The 23,321-nt window shown below is 45.0% G+C and overlaps 1 protein-coding gene and 1 pseudogene across 1 annotated transcript in view; both read right to left on the bottom strand.

Moving 5' to 3' along the window:
• Positions 1–23,321, bottom strand: part of RHOJ (ras homolog family member J) — an 80,406-nt gene that overhangs the window by 16,816 nt on the left and 40,269 nt on the right. Inside the window, exon 2 of the mRNA XM_025870497.2 lies at positions 6,237–6,295. Coding sequence (XP_025726282.1) covers positions 6,237–6,295 — 59 coding nt within the window. The remainder of the gene's footprint in view (positions 1–6,236; positions 6,296–23,321) is intronic.
• Positions 16,779–17,492, bottom strand: LOC112822749 (MICOS complex subunit MIC26 pseudogene; annotated as a pseudogene).

The following is a 23,321-nucleotide window of genomic DNA, read 5'->3' as shown; positions in this document are numbered from 1 at the left end:
GACAGTGTGTCAGGGGAGACAGTGTGTCAGAGGAGACAGTGTGTCAGAGGAGACAGTGTGTCAGGGGAGACAGTGTGTCAGAGGAGACAGTGTGTCAGAGGAGACAGTGTGTCAATCTAAAACTGAGACTTGGGTGGGGTTTGGAGGGCTAAAATGGACGAGGGGGCTGGGGGGGGGGGCTTCAGGGGATAGGGAGGGAGCTGGGGCAAGGTAGGCTTTTGAGTACTTTCCACTAACTTTACCCCGACGGTGGGAGACTGGTTTGAAGGCAGATCCGGTGCTCTAGGATGACTGTGGGCCACTACGAAGAAAGAACAGTTCATGGGCAGCCTCGTCAGATGGCCACACGCCTTCCACACATGTTTGGATTAGCCAGAGCGTCGTGGTCCAGGTGGTGAGGAAGTGGAACGATTCGACCAATCCTTCTCAGACTCTAGGCACCCCTGAATCTTGTTAATGTGCGGCTTCTCATTCAGCAGCAGGTCTGGGATGAAGCCTGAGAATTTATTTCTAACAAGTTTCCAGGTGATGCTGATGCCGCGGGTCCAGGGACCACACTTTGAGTGACAAGGAGAGTTGCATTGAGACTACCCCTCTCCCAACTCCCAAACCCACCCCATCCCCTACCCACAATCATTTGGAAATAGAATTCTGCTTCCAAGTCCTCTTGGGTTTAGTGACATTTATCCTAGATTTTAGCATAAGTCTCATTTTCGTCTTCCCCCATAAGTACACTCATATCTGTCAGGCTTGGTTTGGAAAATGTGAACAATAGCCAGAGGGTGGGAGTGTAGCACAGTGCTTAAAAGCGTGGGCCGGGGAGACACATTCTCTGGGTTCAAATCCCAGCACTGTCTGTGACTACTGTGTGACATTGGGTAAATTCTCTTGGCCTGTTTCTTTATCTGTAAAATGAAGTTGATAGTAGTGCTTGCCCCATAAGGTTGTTTGAGAATAAAGTGCATTCGTATGTGTCGACCACTTAGAGCACCGTCCTGAATGTAGTAAGTTCTCTAGTGGTCAAGAGTCCATCCCCGTGAACAATAGCTTCAGTGAATCCGCCCTCAGTGGATACCAGGGCTGAATCTGAAATTCACTTTTTCTAAACTGACTAGTAACAAGACCCACGTACTTGCGTATTCTAATTACACCTCTGAATCAATGTCCCTACAGCTCAATTTTTTTTTTGATAATTTGAGAAGTAAGATTGTGTTAGCAAACTTCTTGTTAGCAAACTTCTTCCTAATCTCCAAATTGCACACCTCTGAAACCACACTAAGATACCTATGAGCAAGAAAAGTTGAGTTGCTCATTGGGGAAAAAACATTTGTTTTGAGGTGTTAGGCAAACTTTATGTGGAGGGTTGATGCCAGGTTCTGTGCTCCAGATGGCCCCATGGGGTCAGCCAATGGCCAAAGAGAAGGCTCATGTCCTTCCAAGTGGACCCTGGGTTGCCATGAGTGAACCCCAGCTGTACTTGCCTCTCATGCCTCATCAAGCTCTCGGGGGCAGAGGAGCTTGTGGAATCAGGGCAGGTGAAGACACACGGTGTGCAGTCCTGGCTGAGGGTGGCATGTGGCTGACGGCCTTTCTACCCCCACACTTCCCTAGTCACTGGTGACAGCTGAGCTGCTGGGGGCTGTGGCTTCGCAGTGACAGACACCATTCCATGCTTGCCCACATACGGTTAGCCCCCCATCCTGTGGCGCTTGTGTGCAGAGAACCTGGGGGTTCATCCTGCTGAGATACCCAGCTCCTGACACCAGGAGATCCCTATTCTTCCCTGATGGTGCCGCCAACACCACTTTTGCAAATGTGGCCTATGAGATATGTCCATCCTGGAGTTAGGCCTGAGGGGTCACGATCTGAGTAGGGCTTCACCCACATGGCTCGTTCAGCTGAGGGCTCACTGACAGGAGGGGGCAAGATGTCTCCTGCCATGGCAGGCTCCGTTCTAGGTGACTGGGAGCAGGATGGGAGGTTGCCTGGCTCTGAGCCATGACCTGGGACAGACCGGTCCCCCAGTTTGGCATTCCTCGGTTGGCGAATGCCCAGGCTTCACTGCAGCGTCCCTACCCCAGCATCCTGTTCTCTGCTTGGTCTCTGATGACGCACTCGAAACACACTGGCCTGCAAGTACGTCATGGAAAAGTCAGCTCTGGGACTCTTTGTAGCTGAGCCAAAGATCTGAACTCTAGAAATCCCTTTCAGAAACTTTTAGTAATACACTACCAGGGGCCTGTGCTGTACAGCATGACTTGGCACAACCTCAATAGATTTGGCATCCAGGCCCGGCCTTACTGCCTCTCCAGTGTGAGCTGAGGGGTCACATGCAGAGTCAGCCTGCAAAAAATCCCTCACCTCATTGTCTTAACTTAATGTTTGGAATTCTACCTAATAGATGAACCAGAGTTCTGAAGACCCTTTGTTTTCAAAGGATTCTACTCCAAGTCCCAATATTCCTTTGTTTCAGGGCTTTGGGGAGGGAGCTCATGTTTAATAGCTACTGCTATTAAACAGAGGGAACACAAGCAGGGGGAGTGGGAGAGGGAGAAGCAGGCTTCCCATGGAGCAGGGAGCCCGATGCGGGGCTCGATCCCAGGACCCTGGGATCATGACCTGAGCCAAAGGCAGACCCTTAAGGACTGAGCCACCCAGGCGCCCCCCTGTGACTTCATTCTAAATTGTCTTTAGCAAATGCTTGGTGGGCTTCTGAAGGGCCAGGAGCATGTCTATGGAGGGGGCGCTGGTGGGGCCACAGTCGTATGACTAGGTATGGCCATGTGGACAGAGCCAGGTTAAAGCATTTTGTCTAGCACTGACTTTGAGGGTAGAAATACCAAGTTCCGATCACTTTACTTTTCAGAACCTGTGCCTCTTGAGGTTGTTTTCATCAACTCTGACCCACAGTTAGCTCAAGACAAAGAGGAGGGACACTACTTCCTGGTTTATTCATGTCAGAAAATCTAATTATTCCCAGCAAGATAGCATTCTAGAGTTGGTTTCAGACTTATTTCTTTTTTGTGGTTCAGAGATTAATCAGTTGGTTTTGAGATCACCTCTCTTTCTTAGTAACTCTGGCCATATGAGTATTTTTGAATGAGTTGAATGTTCCTTAACCTTGTGACCTCAGTGACGTTTGCTGAAATATAACTGAGGACAGTGGATGATCCTGCCTGAGGCAGGCAATGGGTATTTTGGGATCATGCTTCTAAGTTAAATGTGTCACAAAGCCCTTATATTGGCAGAGGTGTGGAACCAGGGGAATCAGCTCAGGTAAGGGGTATTTTCCATTGCATCCTCCTAATGTTAGAGCCATGCTTTGATCACCAGAGACTTCTAGAGTAGTGCTTCGCATATGGATCATGTGGGGATCTTCCTAAAATGAATTTTCAGATTCAGTAGGCTGGAGCCTGAGAATCTGCATTCCCAAAAAGCTCCCTGGTGATGTTGATGCTGCTGGTGGACCATCACTTTGAGTGGCAAGGTTCCGGAACAGTGATTCTTTTTTTTTTCCCCAGCACTGGGCTTGAACTCATGACCTTATGATCAAGACTGGGGCTGAGACCAAGAGCCAGACACTTAACCAACTGAGCCACCCAGGTGCCCCAGAAGTGTTTCTTAAAATATGGTGTACAGACCAGCAGTCAAGGCACCAGGAAGCCTGTTAGAAATGCAAATTCTTGGGCCCCATTCCAGACCTGTAGAATCAGAAATTCTGAAAGTGGGGCCCAGGGGCCCAGGGGCTGCATGTGATTCTGATATCTGCTCAAGTTTGAGAACCACCACTATTGTACAAAATGAATTACATGTCACCCTTTAGGTGGCAACACAATCCAATATTTAATAATCCTTTGCTGCTGGAAGGTTTCCCTTGGGTCTGGCCTCAAATCATTTTAATTACCCCAGGTCTTTTAGGCTTTCTTTAAATAGTCTGTTAAAGTCCTAATCACAGAATTTTAGGCCTAGAAGGAATCTTAAGATGTGTTCTGATTCCTTTTCCCCAAGCTGCATGCCCCTCCATGAACGTTGTCCACTTTTGAGCTTTCAAAGTAGCTGGTGGAAAGCATTAGAGTACAAGTTAAGTTGAATATTTATAACCCACTTGTTGTGATATTTTATCAGTGCCCATCACTTCTTCTGTGTCAGGTTTGGATTATTCTATTTTCTTCAATTTGGAGTTTAAGGATATTTTTATACTGTTTTAGAGCTTCAAGTCTTATACTAGTGTTATTTAAAATTTTTTCTAAAATGGACAGCAGTGGGAAAGAATAATTAAACTTTATAGGAGCTTTTAAATAGTTATATTGGATTTGAAATTAAACAGAGGCTTAGGGAGTTTGTTCTGGGGACAATGAATGGGTAGAAACTAACAATTGTCATGGATTGATATAGAAGAGGGGAGCACTGGATGGGCGTGAGGGGCAAAGGGAGCTTTTTAGAAGGTGAGGGAAACAGAGAGGTTTCAGAGCCAGGCAATAATCCTTGCTGTACTGAACTTTTCAAACTAGATTGTATTCATAAACTCTGACTATGAGGATGAAGGGTGTAAACTCTCTCTTCCAGGCTGTGAGATTCTGATGAATGGGGACACCCTAATGACTATATGACTGAATGAAAGTAGGCAAATTCAGTCCAAAAAACAGTGTACCTCTATTGCTGGAAGGCTTTCTGGTGGGGGGGGCAGTCAAGTAGCAGGTGCACTGAGGCCTCTGTACCTTAACCCAGAGGAGCTGAACCAAGTTTCTGATTTAGGCATTTGGAACATCATTTCCTAATTGTGTGTCTTGATATCAATGGGAGAAGCCTCCTGCACCCCCGGTTCCTGAGAGTAGCTGGCTAAAACAACCATCTGCAAATGAAGGATAACTGACTAATTTTTAGAAGTCTTGAGTCTGGTGCAAGATTTTCCAAGTTCCGCACTGTCCAGGCCTATCGTACATCAGCCTCTAATGTCCCATAGGCATTTATACATGGTCCTTGCAAATACATACAGAAACCCCCAAAGGAATTCCATGTATTATTATTTTTCCTAGTACAGAGTTTTCAAGTTGAGCAAAAAGACACATCTCCAGATAATTGTGAACAAAAGGCCTAGACAAATGCATAACTACAAAGAACAATGACCAGGAAACTCAGAGCGGGAAAGAGCATGGTCAGTGTTCACTCCAAAGGACTTAAGATGTATGAACAACCCGCTGACTTTGACCTAAATAAATGACCCAATGGTAACAAAAGCTCTATCAAAGAAATTGGGCCACAGCCATCAGTTGCTCAACCCATGAATTTGTAACATTAGAAACGTTTCATAGTGGAGTATGAGGTGCGAGGAAAGAAAGATGAGGTGGCATTTTTATCCGAGTAGGGCATGTGCTAAGTGATAAGTGTTGAGGGTTCTTTCTAGTCTATGGCCTTACATTACTGGTTGGCCACGTTCTCCAACTTGAAGACATATCTCTGACAGAGTGAGGTTATTTCAAGAAGCTGAGAGAATTTAGAGTCAACCTCCAGTTATTCAGGGCTCGACCCTCACTTTTAGAAACCATTCAGGATCCCGGCTTTTCTTCTTTCAAACACTTAATCCATCTCCCTCCCCCACCCCCACCCACCCTCCATCTCTTTTTAGACCTTTCCAGGGCTCATTAGGCAATTCAAATAAAGGCTGGGCAAAGAATATAATGTGAAAAAAAATGGGTGAAAGTAAAATTTATAAAGTTGACTCATTCATTCTAAATTCAAAATTGGTGTGGGTAGGAAGAAATTGAGGCTCTTGGCCAAATATGTTATTTTGTTATTGATAGTCATCAACCAATGAATGAATCGTTATTTGCCCATCAACACTTTGAGTAATGTAATGATTTGGTTGTTTTGTAATTATAAACATTGTTAAGATTAAGAATGTACCACTGGGGGCGCCTGGGTGGCTCAGATGGTTGAGCATCTGCCTTCGGCTCGGGTCATGATCCCGGGGTCCTGGGATTGAGTCCCGCATCGGGCTCCCCGCTCAGCGGGAAGCCTGCTTCTCTCTCTGCCTCTCCCTCTCTCTCTGTCTCTCATGAATAAAAAAATAATCTTTAAAAAAAAAAAAAAAGAATGTACCACTGGTTGTCATTTAGATAGACAATAAATTTGTCCCAAGTGATCAGAAGAGGTAATATCTGTTCCCATATGCCTAGCCACATGGATCATTCTCCCCACTCCCAAACCCTTAATGAATCAAAATAGCAAAACGTTACCTGTCCGGCGGTGTCATATAGTCCGAGCAAGTGCTGCTTGCCTCCCACTGTCACAGTAACTAGGGGAGAAGAGAAGAGGAGAGTCCATAAATGCAAGCTTTCGTCAGGAGGCTTCACATTTCTCCATGACAACCTCTTCCTGGGCAGTAAGAAGCATATGCCTCACCATGTATATTCTAAACCAAGCTGACAGCATGATTTCCAAATGAAAGGCAACCTTGGCCTGCAGTAAGAGCAGATGGGCTCAGCTAAGTCCACATTTCTCAACCAAGGTGAATATTATTTGTGCCATGAGGGCACTCTGTAGGCTACTCGTGGATCCCTATTAGGCCCTCGAATATCAAGCTCTTGAAAGGAAAAGGATGCTGGACCCTTTCTTGGTTCGGTTATTTTTTTCTTTTGTTCCGTTGGAGCCACCTTTCAGGATACAGAACTGTGTAAACAGCTTCTTTGCTCGAAATCTCTCTGCTTTGGTCTGTCTCTGAAATGTTAATAAAACCATAAAAACCAAGAACAGTAACCCACCTACATATTTTATAGTCTATAAGGCAAAGCTAATAATGAAACAAGAAGGGCTTAATATTTATTTTTAAAAAGTTTTTTTTAATTAAATAGTCCAGTGCTTTAGCTCACCTGATTTATCACAATATTGAATGTTAGGTGCAGGAGGAGGTGTTGTCCGGGTTTGCTTTCACAGACCTAAAGGGTGTGCATAGGGTGGAAAGTTGACAGTTTGATTTACCCAGCAGGCTTAGTGCCTCGCCACGCAATTGTGTTCAAAAGGAAGAAGTAATGGAGGGGTACGGACCACTCTGTACATGTCTGGAAATGAAATAAAGTCTCAGCTTGAAACTAAACTGAGATGGATCACATGGAATGCAAAATCCTCATGGCGAATGGAAAGAGTGAATTTAAATCCCCTCCCCCACATTTAATCTCTTTTTAGAAAAAGGAAGTAAAATGTGATTTTTTTCCTTACTTGATCAAAAAATGTGCAAATGCAGTGTAAAGATGATTTTTGGTTCCTCCAACCATTAGCTGTGCAGGAGAGAAAGATCTACCAGGTAGTAACCTTTATCACCAGCTCTCTGCACATGCCCGCCGCCCCATTCTCCAGCCTGTTGCTCAGAGTTGTTGATTCAGGACTGATTGGACTTTTATTTGTTTTTAGGTTCCTGGGCTACATGTAGGCTAAGTACCTCTCAATGGCTCATTCTCTGAAAAGTACTTGTTGAAAAGCGCTGCGTCCCTAGACACCAGGAACAATGTTTCTAATCTGCCCACATTAACAGGTGTGCAGCTTGATAACATGGCTGCCGCCGCTCGCCCAAAAGAGCTTTCAAATGTGTATGTTGACGTGGTGAACGCAGCTCCATGCAACGCTGGCCACGATGCTGACAGAAGAAGGGCTTCCAAACATTTTGATTCCCTTTCCCATGTCAGGCAAGCAACGGGAATGAAGGTGAGACTGTGTGGCCCCGAGGTTGGTCCTGTTTCATTTTCCTCTCCCTGCATGCTTGGAGCGCGGTCAGATGTTCCTGAAATCTGCCTAAGTGGTTTCTTTAATGACCAATTCACTACCTAGTCATGGGTCAGGAATGAAGGGAAGAAATCCAACCATTACAACATGGAATTTCCTGCCTCTGGTGAGCCCAGAACAGGCGGGTCGGGAACGGCTGTTCTGGAGACCCTCCAGGAGCGTCCCAGGACCTACAGGCCCAGGGCCATCAGATGCCTGGTCATTCTGCAGATGTTCCTCAGCAGTGGCTCTGACCTTTGTCACAGGAGCGCTCTGGGCTCTTCCCTCTGGCCCGCTTCCCCTCCGGCCCCAGCTTTGGCTGCAGGGAATTGCACCTGCCCGAGGGAGTGCCAGCCCAGTGAGGCCGCGGGGCGGGAGGAGACTCCGGGCAGAGTTTTCCCTTCTGTCTGTCCTTCCCCGACTCCAGGGTTTATGGGGTTCCTGGACTGCGCTCAGCGTTGGGAGTAGAAAGACCAGCTAGAATTCCTCCTGTCCTAGAGGGTGGGGAGGAGGGGTTCACCCGCAAGGCTGGGCACAGCGTCACGTAGTAAACACCATGCTGGGCCAGTGCGGAGGGCGATGGGAGCACACAGTAAGGCCATTGCTGTATTACTGCGTGTGCACGCATGAGTGTGGGTGCTGGTGGGGGTGGGAACACGCAGGGCGCATGCGCGCACGCACACACCCACGCACACACGCTCTGCGGAACTTCATCAGAGAAGACTTTCTGGACGACAGGTATAAGCTGCGTCCCAGGGATGGCCGTGAGTTACTCAGGGTGTCCTGGGGGAGCGACAGGGGGTGGTTCACCAGCTACACTGGCTTTACTGGGGGAGGTAAGCGCACAGGGTCTGGCTGTCCTGCAAAGTTCCTCAGTTCGGAAACAGATCAGTCAGACAGCACAGAAGGAAGGGAGGCCCTGCAATGCTAATAGTAAAGGTAGTGAGGCTGAAAGAGCAGGATCTTTTAAGTCAGATGGTTCTGTGTCGGATACCTACCTTTGCTATTCACAATCTGAGTGACCTTGGGAAAGTCACCTAACATCTCTGAGCCCCTCCTTTCTTATTTGTTAAAAATGGGGATAACATCACCTACTAAAGAGAGCACCTGTAAAGAGCGTATTAAATGAGAAAATGCCTGGCACACAGTCTGGTCCATAGTAAACGCTGAGCAATTATTACCTACTCTCCTTCATTCAACAAATGCTTCCTGAACCTTTAGTAAGGACTTGCTCTCCACTGAATCTCCAGTGCACCTTAACTGGCACAAAAGTGTATTATACTTATGAATTACTGGCTACTTTTTAAAAAAGATTTTATTTATTTATTTGAGAGAGAGTGAGAGCCAGAGAGATCACAGAGAGAAGGGCAGAGGGAGAAGCGGACTCACCACTGAGTGGAGAGCCCAATGCAGGACTCGATTCCAGGACCCTGGGATCATGACCTGGCCTGGAGGCAGACGCTTAGCCCACTGAGCCACCCAGGTGCCCCTACTGGTCACTTTCTATCCCAAATGGTAGCTATTTAGATCTATGTCTTGTATCCCTCACTGGATAGGAAGACCCTTGAGGACAGAATGTCCACACTTCATATACCACATGGTACACAGCACAGTTCCTAATATACGCGGTTGAAGCTGAGCACATGGTACAGAAATGGAACACCAGGGCAGCTCAGGTGGAAGAAAGTCCTTCAAAATGCACTGAGCTGCAGCTTGAAGCTCCCTGGCAAGACACTGACTGCTGGGAAGCGCCTGCAGCCAGCAAATCTGCCTGGCAGACCTCCGTCAGGCTACAATCCCAGATCACCGTCTATTCTTGGAGCTATTAGAGTTGTTTACTGAGCTTAGAGAGGTTTTAAAGAGAGTGAGTCAAATGACGTGCTAATGGCTCCGTTGGTTCTCTCAATAAAGTGTGAAAAGTTGTCAGTGACCTGTTAAGATGTAAAATGAAGGCCTTCTCCAAATCCATTAAACTTTTTGCTTCCTTGTAGTTCTTTGTGCAGATGGGAGTGGTTAATTTTGTGAGCTGGATGAGGTGCTAATGAAGTCTAAGTTAGTGGTTGGCTCTCTTGAGGATCAGTTAGTTTCACCCAGAAAGAGAATGTCCCAGGCGGGCTCTGAGCCTACTCCCCTGGGCATTTCAGTAACCTCCTGTCTGGCCCTGCATGTCATTTGCAAACCTGGATGAGGAAGTGTTGGTTGTTCCCTGTAAGCCAGCTCAAACCCTCAGCCCAGCTCATCAGCAGCACGAGGAACCTGATCCAAAGTCCCTCCCTTGTTAGGTGGTGGACTGGCCATCTCATCTGCCAAGAGCAGTCTTTTGAAGTCAACATGATGCATAGATGATGAATTCAAAGAACTGGAATGGTGGAAATGCTGGGTCAGCTGGGAGGAAGCCACCCTTTCATTCCCAGCACTTAGCTAGCTGCCTGCATGGCTCATGTTGAGTGTACTCTTTTTGGGAGGTAGGATGAGGCAGACCTGATGAAGTGTGTGCATGTAATACCATAAAGGTGCTATTTCGGAGGAAGAAACACTAGATGATATACATAGCAAGAAATTGAATTTTAAGAAAAGTAAAAATGTGGTGCTCTCAGGTAAATATAGGATGAAGATATGTCAAAGATTTATTAACTTATTGATAGAACCAGTAAGGTGACAAATCTTATACAAGGAACATTTTGAAGAACTGACATTTATAGGTACTTAAAAAGCAGAAGGTTGGAAGGAAGTGACTAGGTTCAATGGGAAACTAGTTGTTGTCCTATGGAAAAAATAGCCTTCGGTGTTGTCTTTTCTACTAACTGGGAAATCTTTGCATGTCTACCTGACAAGATTTACAAGTTAACATGCACCTGTACAAAGGTACATTCCCCCAGATTATTAATCCCTGGGGGGAGGGTGCCCCAGCATGACAGCAAAAGGACAGTTTCATGCTCTTGGCCTTATATCCAAGTTTCAGATAATTTTTGTTCATGTCTGAATCTAAGTCCACACTTTGTGACTCATTTGGTGAGATGTTGAGCAAGCCAGTAGGTCTCTCTCACCTGGAAAATGAACAAATCATGTTTACCCTAAGGGGGCATAAAAACTCTTTCTAAGCTGTTCAAAAGCCAGGGCTAGTCATCACAATAGTCTGTGTCTAGGGGGCTATAAGAAATGGAGAGTTTAAATGAAAATTCTTGATTCTGACTCTCATCATGCTTAGCTGACTGGACATCTTCAGGAGCAGCCTCGCCTTTCCCCTCTCTGAACTGACCCTCATCCCCCACTCTTCTTTTTTCTGGAAGAGCCCATCTGGGGCAGTGACGTACCTAGCTCCCCTGGCCACTCTTAGGAGCTGCTTGTGCATGTTTGTGACCTGGTTGAAGCCTCACAACAGGCATGTTTGTTTTATAAGGGACCAACTCAGAAGCATCTGAGATTTTCTTCAAATTAAAGTAAGTTAGAAAACTGTATGAAACTAGAAATAAATGACATATTTTCCTGAATATGAGTGGTAGTGAATTTCTTCCTGGTCAGTTTCAAACTACCAACATACACAATCCTCTTCATGTGGCTTGAAACCTTTCTCATCCATCTACACTGGCCCACCCCAGGCAGCTCTTTCCCCTTCTTTGCAAGGAATGCTTCTTGTTTGCTGAGCAGCAGACTCTCTCTCCCTCCACCCTCCTCTCCGCCCCCCCCCCACCCCAAATAAAAGTTGCCTGGGGAGGTCTCTTATTTGATGTGCAGGCATGAGGTCTTGTTTCTGCAGAACACAGACCAAGGAGAAAACCCGACAGGCTACCTGAGAATCTGTTAGGACTCTGAGTTGAGGACTTTTTATTGTTGTTGTTAGCTCTGTATATGTGTCCTGCAACAATGAGGATCCCATGTGAACCAGCTACCACTTATCTGCATGCATCTTCCATCCCTGGTCACGTTTCTTTCTCCTTTAGGCATATGGGTATTATGACAGAGGGATTGGGGTTGTAATTATTAGAAGTTGTAACTGCCCTGGATTTTAAGGCAGAACTGGTTGGAACTGTGGATTCACTGCAAATGAACTCGGGGAGCTTGAGCAAGCTACAGCTTCCCTAAGTCTTGATTTTCTTATTGGAAGTTTGGGGAGCAAAAGAGAGCACGAGTATGACGATTTTGTTTTGTTTTGTTTTCTAAGTATGACGATTTTGTACGGCAAAGTCTACCCAAATGGAAGGTGGCACCACTGGACAAATGGCTTCTTAAAGAACAATACCTTTGAGGACAGTTTGAGGGAATGAAGCTGCCTTCGTTCTGGGTGTGGGGTGCGCGTTCAGGAAAGGTCTGCCCTTGCCAGTGCTTGTCTGATGGCGGAGGAGAAGGAGGAGGAGGGGGCAGAGCTTGTTTAGTTCTAGGACTCTTGGAGCCAGCCGGGGGTGAACACACTAACAGTCTGTTCCTGTCAAGGGTTTTCAAGGAATTTCAAAAAGCCATGATTTCATGACGTCCACATCCTGGAATCTCAGAGTTCTGCTTGGCTTCACTTTTCCTTCCACGACATTCATTTGGTCTCCACATCCTGCCAATTCTACCTGCTCGGCAGCCTGGGAGTCTGAGTCCTCTTTACCATCCTTGCAGCTGACCTTGTGCGGCCCAACCTCCCAGCCTTGTCATTGCCAAAGCCGCCTAATCCACATCCGGTCTCCAGGAGCAGCTGCTGTGCTTTCCCTCCTGCCACCAGAGCTCACGCAGCTGGGGTTCCTGAACATCTCCAAGATAAACCTCAAATACCTTCCAAGAGTATACAGAGTCCTTGTAAGCCGACCCTGGCTTACCCTTCCAGCTTTCTTTTATTTTTTGACCCTCCAGTGATCCAGACTTCTTGCAATGTATTATACTCATGATGCCTTTGCTTAAGCTGGTCCCTCCGGAATTCTGGAGAAAGAAATTCTGGAATGCTTTCTCCGCACTTGTCAGTGTGGAAAACTTCCACAACCATAAAACTCCCTCCGAATTTCCCTCCAAAATTCCCTCCAAATATTAAGCCTCTTTCCACGCCGCCTTGCTCCCTGGGCCGCACAGCACTGTATATTATTTATTCTCACGTCTCAGAGTTTAGCATGGGCCTGCCCTGTAACTCCACAGATAGTGGTTGAGTGACTGAAAAATGCGTTAAACTCTCCCCAAACTGAAGGTTTTCTCTGTAGACGAGTCTTTGGCGTTTCCCGAAGGGTCACCATGAGCTTTTCTGTACAGTAACGGGCAGGATGGGGTCACCAGCAATGGCGTCCTCCCCTGGTGCTGGCCCACCTGCCACGAGAGGATCCCTGGCAGTGGGGCTCTGCTGGGTGGGATCTGTGCTTGGAGCCCTCTGCCACTTTTCTAGGCAACTCTCATCAGCCACGGGGCTGTCGGATTCTAGGCCAGTAGGGCAGGACCACTGCCAAGGTGTCCTGAGGTTCACTGGGGCTGTGGAAGCCATAACAGCCAGGCACCCTGACGTTAGTCACAGAGTACAGGGGCGCTGTCTTTTAATTAAGACTTTGGGAAGGGCGCCTGGGTGGCTCAGTTGGTTAATCGACTGCCTTCGGCTCGGGTCATGATCCTGGAGTCCCGGGATCGAGTCCCGCATCGGGCTCCCTGCTCAGCGGGGAGTCTGCTTCTCCCTCTGACCCTCCCCCCTCTCATGTGCTCGCTCTCTCTCTCTCACTGTCTCTCAAATAAATAAATAAAATCTTTAAAAAAAAAAAAAAGACTTTGGGAAGAAGTCACTGAATGATAAGTGAAGCCTGTACACAGGGGCTTGTCGTGGCAAACCAGAGCATGCTTTTTGCAGGATCCCCTATATAAAGAGATACTTTAAAAAATGCCAGCTTCTTCATAAATTGCTTAAAAAAAAAAAAACCCTCACAGTTACTAGGCTTGCATTGAGGTATGGTGGGATAGATGCCTAAGGTGGAGGCAGAAAGGTTCAATTGTAGCCTTTTGACTCCGTGATCGAAATGTTTCATGGTAGCCAGCAGGGGGAGCTAGTTGAAAACACAGATTCCCTGGTTTCATACCCCGCCCCTAAGATTTTGAGGAAATAGGTGTGGGATGGGACCCAGATGTCTGCATTTTAATTAAGCTTTTCAGGAGACTGATTCAGATCTGAATCTCTATTTCCTCATCTTTAAGGTGAGACTAATGACAACTCGATTACTCTAGAGTATCCCGTTCCCTTTAGGCAGGTGTTGTGAATATTAGATGAGGTAATATGTGGGGAAAATTGTAAAGTTTGCAGAATGCTACACAGATATCATTATCCTTTTGGCCGTGTCTGACCTACAATACGGGGCTGAGGCACTTTGGGTATAACAGTGCTCTCCCCGCCTTGTCTAGATATAGTCACTGTGGAAATGCGAACACCTGGGTGATGATGAAAGTGGAATAGTGTGCTCCTGTGAAGAATTTTCAAAGAATTATTGGCCCATAAAAATTCTATCAGGTACCAGCTATAACTAGTTAGAAAATATGATGGAAAGTATCCTCTTCACAATGACAACAAAAACTATAAAGTGTCTAGTAATGTGCAAGACCTTTCTGGAAAAAGCACTCTGTTGAGTGACATAAAAGGAGGACATGGAGAAACATGGATTTGGGTGAGAAACTGTGCATTAAGATGTTAGGCCTCTTCAGTTTAATAAGTTTAAAATAATTCCAATAGGATTTTTGAACTGGGAACACAACAGAGTGATTACAGTTGTTGTATGGAAAATGAAATTGGTGAGAATAGCTAATAATTAAGAAAATGACAGGATAACCGGGTTCAGATACATTAACATGTATTATAGAGTTCTACTAGGAGCATAGCACCAGCACAAGAATCAGTGAAACAGAACAGGAATCTCAGCCACAAAGCCGATGCCCCCTGTGTAAGGATTTAGTCTATAAGTGGCAGTGGAAAAAGATGAAGTAGTCAATATATTGTATTTAGACAGTTGGTTACTATTTGGAAATAAAACAGCAAGTGAGGAACACCATAAAGAAAATGATTGATATACTTGATTTTAAAAAAAGAAAGGTAAGTGTACTGGGAAAAAATGGTCATGATATATGAAGGTTAAAGAAGGTTATCTTTGATACATAGGGTGTATTCGAATCAATAAGAATAATCCACAAGAGAAGAAATAAAGAATATGTACAATTTACAAATAAGGGCCAATGAATATCGGAGTGAAAATATTCCAGTTATACAAGATATAATCTCTGGCCTATCAAATTGACAAAGATGAAGAGAATGGCACCCAGTGTCGGTGAATACATGAAGGTGGAGGAAATGTAAATTGGTTCAAGTTTTCTGGCAAGCCCTTTGTCAATATAGATCAAATGCCTAAGCACGGGTCTGTCTCTGACTCAGCAATTCTATTTCTATGGTGTATCCCCAGGAATAATCATACATGTGCACAACAATATATACATATAAGACAGTTTATCACCAAAGTATTTATAATTGTTACCAGTTGGAAACAACCTAAAAGTTAATTGGGGATTGGTCCTCTTCAGTTATGGAGCAACCTTACAACATAAACTTTTATTTTATATTTTTTAAAGATTTATTTATTTATCTTAAAGGGAGAAAGAGCTCGGGGGAAGGGGCAGAGGGAGAGGGAGAGAGAGAATCTCAAGCGATCTCCATGCTGAGCAGGGAGCCCAGCACGGGGCTCAGTCTCATGACCCTGAGAGCAGACCTGAGCTGAAACCAAGAATCTATTGCTCAACCGACTATGCTACCCAGGCGCCCCAAAATATGACCTTTTAAAGAGTATTGAGAAATGAGGCAAAATAGTGAGGATATAATGTCTGATAGAAGGAGATAAAATTCTATATTGCGTATGTAAAAATATTTATAGAAAATACTTTTTATTTTTTCCATACTTTGTTACCTTGAACGCGTAAGTCAGAGAAAAAAATGGTATTTGGGTGCTCACCAGTTGTGGTTATTGTGTTCTGATTATCACTGTTCTATACAGATTGGATTAAATGTCATCTGGGTTGTCTCCCGTCATTTACATTCTCCCATTGCTTCTAGGTTCACTCTCTGATTTTGTCTTAGACTCCTCCAGATTTATTTGAGGCTGTAGGACTGAGCTTTTATTTTTATGAGGAGGCACATGCGATACTTGCTGCCGTGGAAGGTTATAAACTGTATTCCGGAGCAGCTCATCTTCAGAGGATTATGACGAGCCCCTAATGCTCTACCTATACTTGCTTTTCAAAGGTACCGAGAAAATATTGTGCATTTGAGGATGCTGGAATCTGCCGAAATGTATTAGTTGTAAAACCAAAACAAGTGTATGAGCTGTAAAGACAACAGCAGTAAATTGGTTCCAAATATAGCCCTTTATTGACAATGTCTAGGCATAGTGAAATAAACCAGCCCAGCAGATAGAGTATGTGTTTGTGCTCTCAATAACTTCTCCACCAAAGGATGACAAGATAATTTGGAGAACATTAAACGATTTTTCTCTATTGTATACTTTTGTGCATGGTGGTTGTCCTAGGTTATGTTTACTCCGTCTACCTCTTTGTTATTCAGAAGCCTAGAATTTTGAGTACTTGTGGTTTTTTCCCTTTATTTATTTCATTTATTGTAGTCTAGTATCTGCACAGAATAGGGGTTCTTTAAAGTTTTATTTTTTGCTTTTTTAAAAAAATCATTTGCGAGAGAGAGAAAGAGAAAGAGCTTGTGCACACGCAAGTGGGGGGAGGGACAAAGGCAGAGGGAGAAGCAGGCTCCCCGCGGAGCAGGGAGCCCGATGCGGGGCTTGATCCCAGGACCCTGGGATCAGGGCCTGAGCTGAAGGCAGACGCTTAACCCACTGAGCCATCCAGGCACTGTTTTTCACTTCTTCTTCTTTTTTTTTTAATTTGGAATTTTAATTATGTACATAAATAGCAGCTTGAGAGCAAGGAGTTCTAAGGCTAGACATTATCTCTAGGTGAAAGGATTTCCGATTAGTCCGCTTGCAGTATGGCATCACCCAAGATAACAAAGAAGCCTAGTATAGTTTGTCCTGAAGAAGAAAGCCAATTTACTATATTCAGTACTGGCTTCTCTGCCATTTTTCTGTAGAAATACTGGTTTACTGCATGGAGTTTCCAATGTTTACCTATAACTGATTAAAACGGGCAGAGCATGGAGCATTCTATTTATTTCCGGGTGAATTCTTCACATTTCCTGGCTTTTGAAAGTTCTTCCACAAATCTTCTACAACTATGTATCCTCGTAAACCCCGGTCATATAATTTCTCCCCACTGACCTGGACAAATACGATGGCTTGTTGTGGATAATAAAGAGAGGCACCAAGTCCCATGAATCCAGGTGGATACACCAGCTTCTTTATTTTTGAACCTCTAGCCAAAACAATGCCAGCAAAACCAATAACACCAAGTCTTGGAAAAAATCCAGGAGGTGCATTTTGGAGATATTCATAGCTGCCTAACCCCCATTGAACCAAGCTCTGCATCCTGGGCTTAGTTTGTGAGTACATCTCCTGACACCAACTTGTATATGGCTCTCAGTAACGTCGGAGATGTGAAATGCTTTCTTCAAGTGAGGTCCTTGGCTCCTCCACAAATTTAGATTGACCCTCAGGGACGGAGTAGAGTGAAAGCTCATTAACCTTCACAGAAGTTTTGTGAGGTGAGTCCTTTTTAGGTGATGCATAGACTCTGAAGGTGAGCAGACTCAGGCTGGCTGGTCCCACAGACCTCTGCATTACCTTGTACATGCTGCTGGCAGAGGTGGCTCCGGCCCAGGCACTGTTTTTTACTTCTTAACAACTGTCCAGAAATAATAATTTCTGGTTAATTAAGATCAAAAGAGGATGTATGTATGACAGTCTGGGATAAAGCAGTTCTTGGAGCCTTTCTGCAATAAGTATCTGTGAGACCATCTTGTAACTTTATTGTTAAGTATTTTCTCAGTTTGTATAAGGTAACGCCTACCAATTTTATGTCCTTGTTCACAGGTTTTTTTCCCCAACTATTTCTCCTCAAACCATCTAAAAATAAAACTAGAGTTTTGGGAAAGCTTATCAGCAACATACAGTGCATGGCTAGCCAGTTCTGTTAAGGACAGGTCCATCGATAGTAGGGGGTTTGTGACATGCACTGTCACTCAAAGCTAGAAAGAAGCTTCGTAACAAGGCTTGGTGCCTCAGATCAACTGGGTCAGTGGCTTAGTGGTCTGAGGCTTTGAATTCTTATTCTTGGTTTTGCTGATGCTTTTCTTGTCAACCATTCTGACCATAAGTGAAAGATAAAGACACCAAAGGGAGATTCAAATCATAAACCGCAGCACTGCTTCTTAAATTCATCTTCTCAGTATTTTTCAGAGCCTACCAACAGCCTTGAAGCTTTGCCCCATCCTCCACTCTTCACCAGCGCACCTTCCGTACATATTTTAGTCTTCTTTCTGCCAACCTACAAGGAAGCCCAAGGCTTGTGTGGAGCTCTCCATTGGGCTTTGGAGGGGAGGGAAACTGAGTAGTCAGAGGTATTTTCTCTCTTCCATAGCAGTGGGGGTAGGAGCAGGAAGAGGGGGAAGGGGAAAATAATAAACATTTATAATTTAATATCCTTTCTGGTATCCCTGATGCATTTATAATGCAGCTGTTTGTTTTACGGGTCAGGGGGCTCACTTGCCGAACTCGGGTGTGATACTAACATCATGTCTTTCTCTTGGAACCCATAGGCACTCAGTAGTTTAAACTACCACATTGTCAAGGACACCAGGGATAGTTGGAAGGGCAATTTCTACCAGACCAGAGGTTCAAGGCTCAAGGGCTGAAAGGGGAATTAGAGATAAGACAATGGCTCTCTTCAGTTGTCACAGATGGTCAGAAGCAAAATGAGGTTGTGCCAGTGGGAGTCCCCTGGACACAGGATCAGGTGGTTGACAGGTTATCTATGACTGGGGAAGGGTACTGAACCACAGAAATGCAGGAAGGAGCTGGGTCCAGCAGCTGGAGGGCTCACTCTCACCTGCCCCCTCACTGGTCTTCAGGAATCAAGGGGCTGGGGGTGTAAGCACATTACTGGTCCCGCTAAGAGTGAAGCCTCTGGAGATGGCTGCTGGTTTCCTTGGTGGGAATTTGAGGCTTGGAAGGAATGTGTGCCAAAAACGACTGTAAAGAGAGGAAATTATAAACAAGTAATCTTGCGGCTTGGAAAATGTTGTCTCATTCCCCTGGGTCATCACTGAGGGGAAACTGACCTCAGAATGTGAGAGCATGGGTAAAGGGAGGGAGGCGAGTGATTTGGGCCAATGAGACCGTGAAAAGGGCTGATTTGTTCAGTAATTTATTTCAATTATTTCAGTAGATTGTACCCTGGCAGCTTGGAGCATAATAAAAACCAGTGTGCTTTCTTGTATATGGGGATTTCTGAGTGTCTTTTTGAAGTTCTGTGACCTATTTTAAAAAGTGCGCTTCTGGACCTGTGGAGGTGTCTACTCTTGCTGTCCATCTGTCTGTCCAGTGTAAGGGCCTGTGCAGTCCTGGCTTTCGGAGCAGCTGGTGAAGTCAGACATGTTTCATTTGTCTGGGTGAGCTCGCCTCACCTCATTTTCCCCTCTCTGGCTCAGTAACTGGTGTCCTTCTTTCCCTGCTCCCTTACCAACATCTGTCATCCTCTGTTTTCCCCACACATTGAGGTTCTACAGACGATTAATAACTGACTAGACTGTGAATTACTTACAAGCAAAGACAAACTTCTAGGATCCAGCAGTGTCTTGGAAGTAATGGGTATTCAATAAATGGGTATTTGTTGAGTGAATGGATGGCCTAAAATCTACCCCCCACCCCCGGCCCCCAAGGAAAGCATACATTTTAAAGACAATCACGCCAAACTGATAAATCTCTAATAAGGATTTCAGGAGCATCTGACAGGTTGGAGGAGATTCTGTGCAGACTTGCAGCTTTCCTCACACACAGGAAATCACAGCTGAGGGTCCTGGTGATACTTTCTGGTGTAGATGCCAGGAGACACAATTGTTGAATTGAAACTGATCAGTTCTAGAAAATGAGGAAAGCTATTGAACCCAAGGCTTGGGCTCACTCCAAGATAGACAGTGATGGCATGTTTGGCTAGTTCCCAGCACTGACAGTTGAGACAACCCTGATCTGGTCTTGTGTGACATAAGGCAGCCCTTGGTGTTGTCAATTACAGGGCCTGGGGGGAGCAGCCCAAGCCCTTGACCTCCACCTTTGCCAGGGACTGGCTCCACCATCACTCCAACCACCATGTTGCCTGGGAGCCCTGTTGAGGACAGTGTGGGCGCCACAGACTCTGCTTCCAGATCTCACTCCCCAGCCAAGAAGGAGAGAAAAAAATAACTAAACACATCTGCTAATTATGTTCCAGATAGTCTTTTGAAAATACAGAATTAGTGAGGGATAAATGAGCATTAACCATACCTCTTGAGACAAATTCACACTTTTTTTTTTTTTTAAATCATCACATTGGCTGATCCTTCAATGGTCAGCAAAAAGTTTTCTCTTTTAGACTTTAGTCTAAAGTCTAAAGATCAGGGGCGCCTGGGTGGCTCAGCTGTTAAGCGTCTGCCTTCAGCTCAGGTCATGATCCCAGGGTCCTGGGATCGAGCCCCGCATCGGGCTCCCTCCTCCGCGGGAAGCCTGCTTCTCCCTCTCACACTCCCCCTGCTTGTGTTCCCTCTCTCTCGCTGTGTCTCTCTCTGTCAAATAAATAAAGAAAATCTTTAAAAAAAATAAAGTCTAAAGATCAGGTCTTCTGGCTCTCCATGAGGTATGTTTTGTGACTGGTTGTCGTTACGTGATCCCGGGAAGAGTGAGATCAGTTTTGCAAACCAGTAAGTGCCGACCCAGCTCAAAATAGAATTGGCTGGAGGAAAGCAGGGATAGGCAAGAAGGGGGCAGCGGCCTAAACCAGTGAGAGAAAATACAAAGAAATGATTTATGATATTATCTAAAACCTACGTGCTTTTCAAGTATTCAGGTGAGTGTATTTTTAGCAGATGAGGGAATTAAGGATTGGCATTTGCAGGCAAATGACAGCCGGATGCTCATGATTAACAAACAAGTATCTATTAAATGTCCCTTTGCGTGTCACCACCCTGAATTCTGAAGGGTTTTCACCTTGAGAATTATAGAGGCCTTGACCTTTTGTTCAAGCGTAAGGAAAGGCAAGAGAATAAACAATATACATAAAAAATCCAGAGCCAGCAGCAGGGCTAGACAAATGATCTAAAAATCCAGTCAGATTCTTCCTAAAGAGTTGTGGGAATTTCCTAAGTTCTCTGTCAAAGATCTCATCTTCACATTCCTGTTCTTAGGAAACACTTCTTACCCCACCTTCACGTCCCTGTTCTGATGCTGCGGCCTTTCTGGGAATGGGACTGGTGGAGTGACCGGAGGGCAGGAAATCTTGGGAGTGGGGGTGGAAGGGGTGGGAGGGTCTGGAGGACCTCAGAGACCGCTGAGAGTTCCAGGTGGCGGGGCAGGGGGTGGGGGTGGGGGAGGGGGAGCGGAATAACAAAATAGTTCTTTCATCACAGCTGCGTGCTGGAGGGCTATTGATTAGGAGGAAGTGATGTTTTTGTGAGGGTTAAAATCAGCTTTGGAAATATTCCTGGACTACTTTTCCAGGGCCAAAAAGTATTTTTTTTTTATCCTGTCTTTCGACTTAACTGTTGTAATAAAGGAATTAGTTTGAGTGGATGGTTCCAGATACTGGAGACAGTTCTTTGATGTTGTTTTAATCATATCCCAAATTCATACCTTGGCATATCCACAGACACCTAATTTAGTGTAACAGTGGTAAAGCAGAATAACCATCTCTCAAAGGTATCCACCTCCTAATTCCCCAAACCTGCCAATAGGTTACCTTATGCGGCAAAGAAGACTTTGTTAATGTGATTAAAATAAGGATCTTGAGTTGGGGAGATTTTCCGGGATTACCTGGTGGGCTCGATGTAGTCACACGTGTCCTCAGGAGGGAAGGAGGGAGGCAGGGGAGTAGAGTCAAACACGTCAGAACGGGAGCAGAGGTTGGAGTGATACGAAGGGGTCCACAGAAGCTGGAAAAGGCAGAGAACGGACTTTCCCCTAGAGCGGGTAGGAATACAGCTCTGCGGACACCTTGATTGTAGCCTAGTGAGATACATTTTGGGTCTTCAGAAATGTAAGATGATAAGCTTGTAATTTGTTATAGCAGCAACAGAAAATGAACACAGTAAACTTTATGTTGTAAAATAACTACTAGTTAAAGAAATGTTTGCAAGTCAGTGATGTTTGGGGAGAGAGGATGTTCTTTCCCTTGACTTAGAGTTTCCACGTGAAGGGTATCAATTAGCGTTAATACTCTTGGCCTGACCTCCCCCAGGAGTGTGGAGAGAATTAGAATGACCTGATTGGTAAGTGTTGGAGCCACACCTGGGCATGCCTTGCTTGGCCCTTCCCACTTCCCCTTTGGGATCCATCTGTCCAGAAAAGTAAAAGTTATGCTCTCTCTTTGGATACAGAGGTCTTTGTTTTCCAATGCTTTTTTTGTGATGTGATTAAGAAGCCCACTCTTACCCATGTGCCTAAACCCATTCTAGTCTTTTTCTGTTGGATTCTTCTTTCTCAAGCAGGGAAAAGAGGTCTTATTTATTGAATCCAGTGAAATACAACTCATCACATAGATATGCTTTCTCTTTTCCTTGAATAACTCATGTGTCATTATTTAATTTATTTATTATGTCTTGCTTAGTTCCAGAGAGTATTTAAGATGGCTTATAAATACATTGTAATCAAAAAAGAGGAGTAGAGGGGCGCCTAGGTGGCTCAGTTGGTTAAGCGACTGCCTTCCGCTCAGGTCATGATACTGGAGTCCCAGAATCGAGTCCCGCATCGGGCTCCCTGCTCAGCATGGAGTCTGCTTCTCCCTCTGACCCTCCCCTCTCTCATGTGCTCTCTCTCTCTCATTCTCTCTCTAAAATAAATAAATGAAATCTTAAAAAAAAAAAAGAGTAGAGAGGGAAATGAAGGAAGGATTGATTAGATGAAAATAGAATGAAGTTAGAATCATGAGCGTCTCTTCCAGGGCTGGCAGGGTTTGAGGTGGGGAGGCTTACAAATCTGACCCTGAACTTCTTATCAGTCAAAGCAAAGAGGGAAGCCTAATTGGTTAATGATTTATAGAATCATTGTAGAATCAAAGTTGAATGATTTATGGAATATGATAGCAAAACACCAATAGTTCACTCAAGAGAAACATAACTATACCTAACACTGGGACTGTGGAAAACTTCTCCTGGGTGTTCATAAAGGGAATGCTTATAGAATGTAATGAACAAGATTCTAAACGCTATGTTGAGTAAACATGGCTATACAGTTCACGATCTATTTCTTACAACATCTCTCTATGTAAGTAAACGGCACAGTAAAGCACACTTCTTTTATTTACATTGAATATTTACTGAGCATCTACTATGGGTCAGAGAAAGTGGTGCTGGGTGACCAAAACAGAATTGTCCTTGTCTTCAAGGAGCTTATAGTCTAGAGGGAGCCAGATACCGTAAAAATAACCCCACACTG

The sequence above is a fragment of the Callorhinus ursinus genome, unplaced genomic scaffold (genome assembly GCF_003265705.2).
Source record: "Callorhinus ursinus isolate GAN/ISIS: 27379988/994484 unplaced genomic scaffold, GSC_fseal_2.0 scaffold8, whole genome shotgun sequence".
In the NCBI taxonomy this organism is placed as follows: Eukaryota; Metazoa; Chordata; class Mammalia; order Carnivora; family Otariidae; genus Callorhinus; species Callorhinus ursinus.
This window is presented reverse-complemented; position numbering and strand designations above follow the sequence as displayed.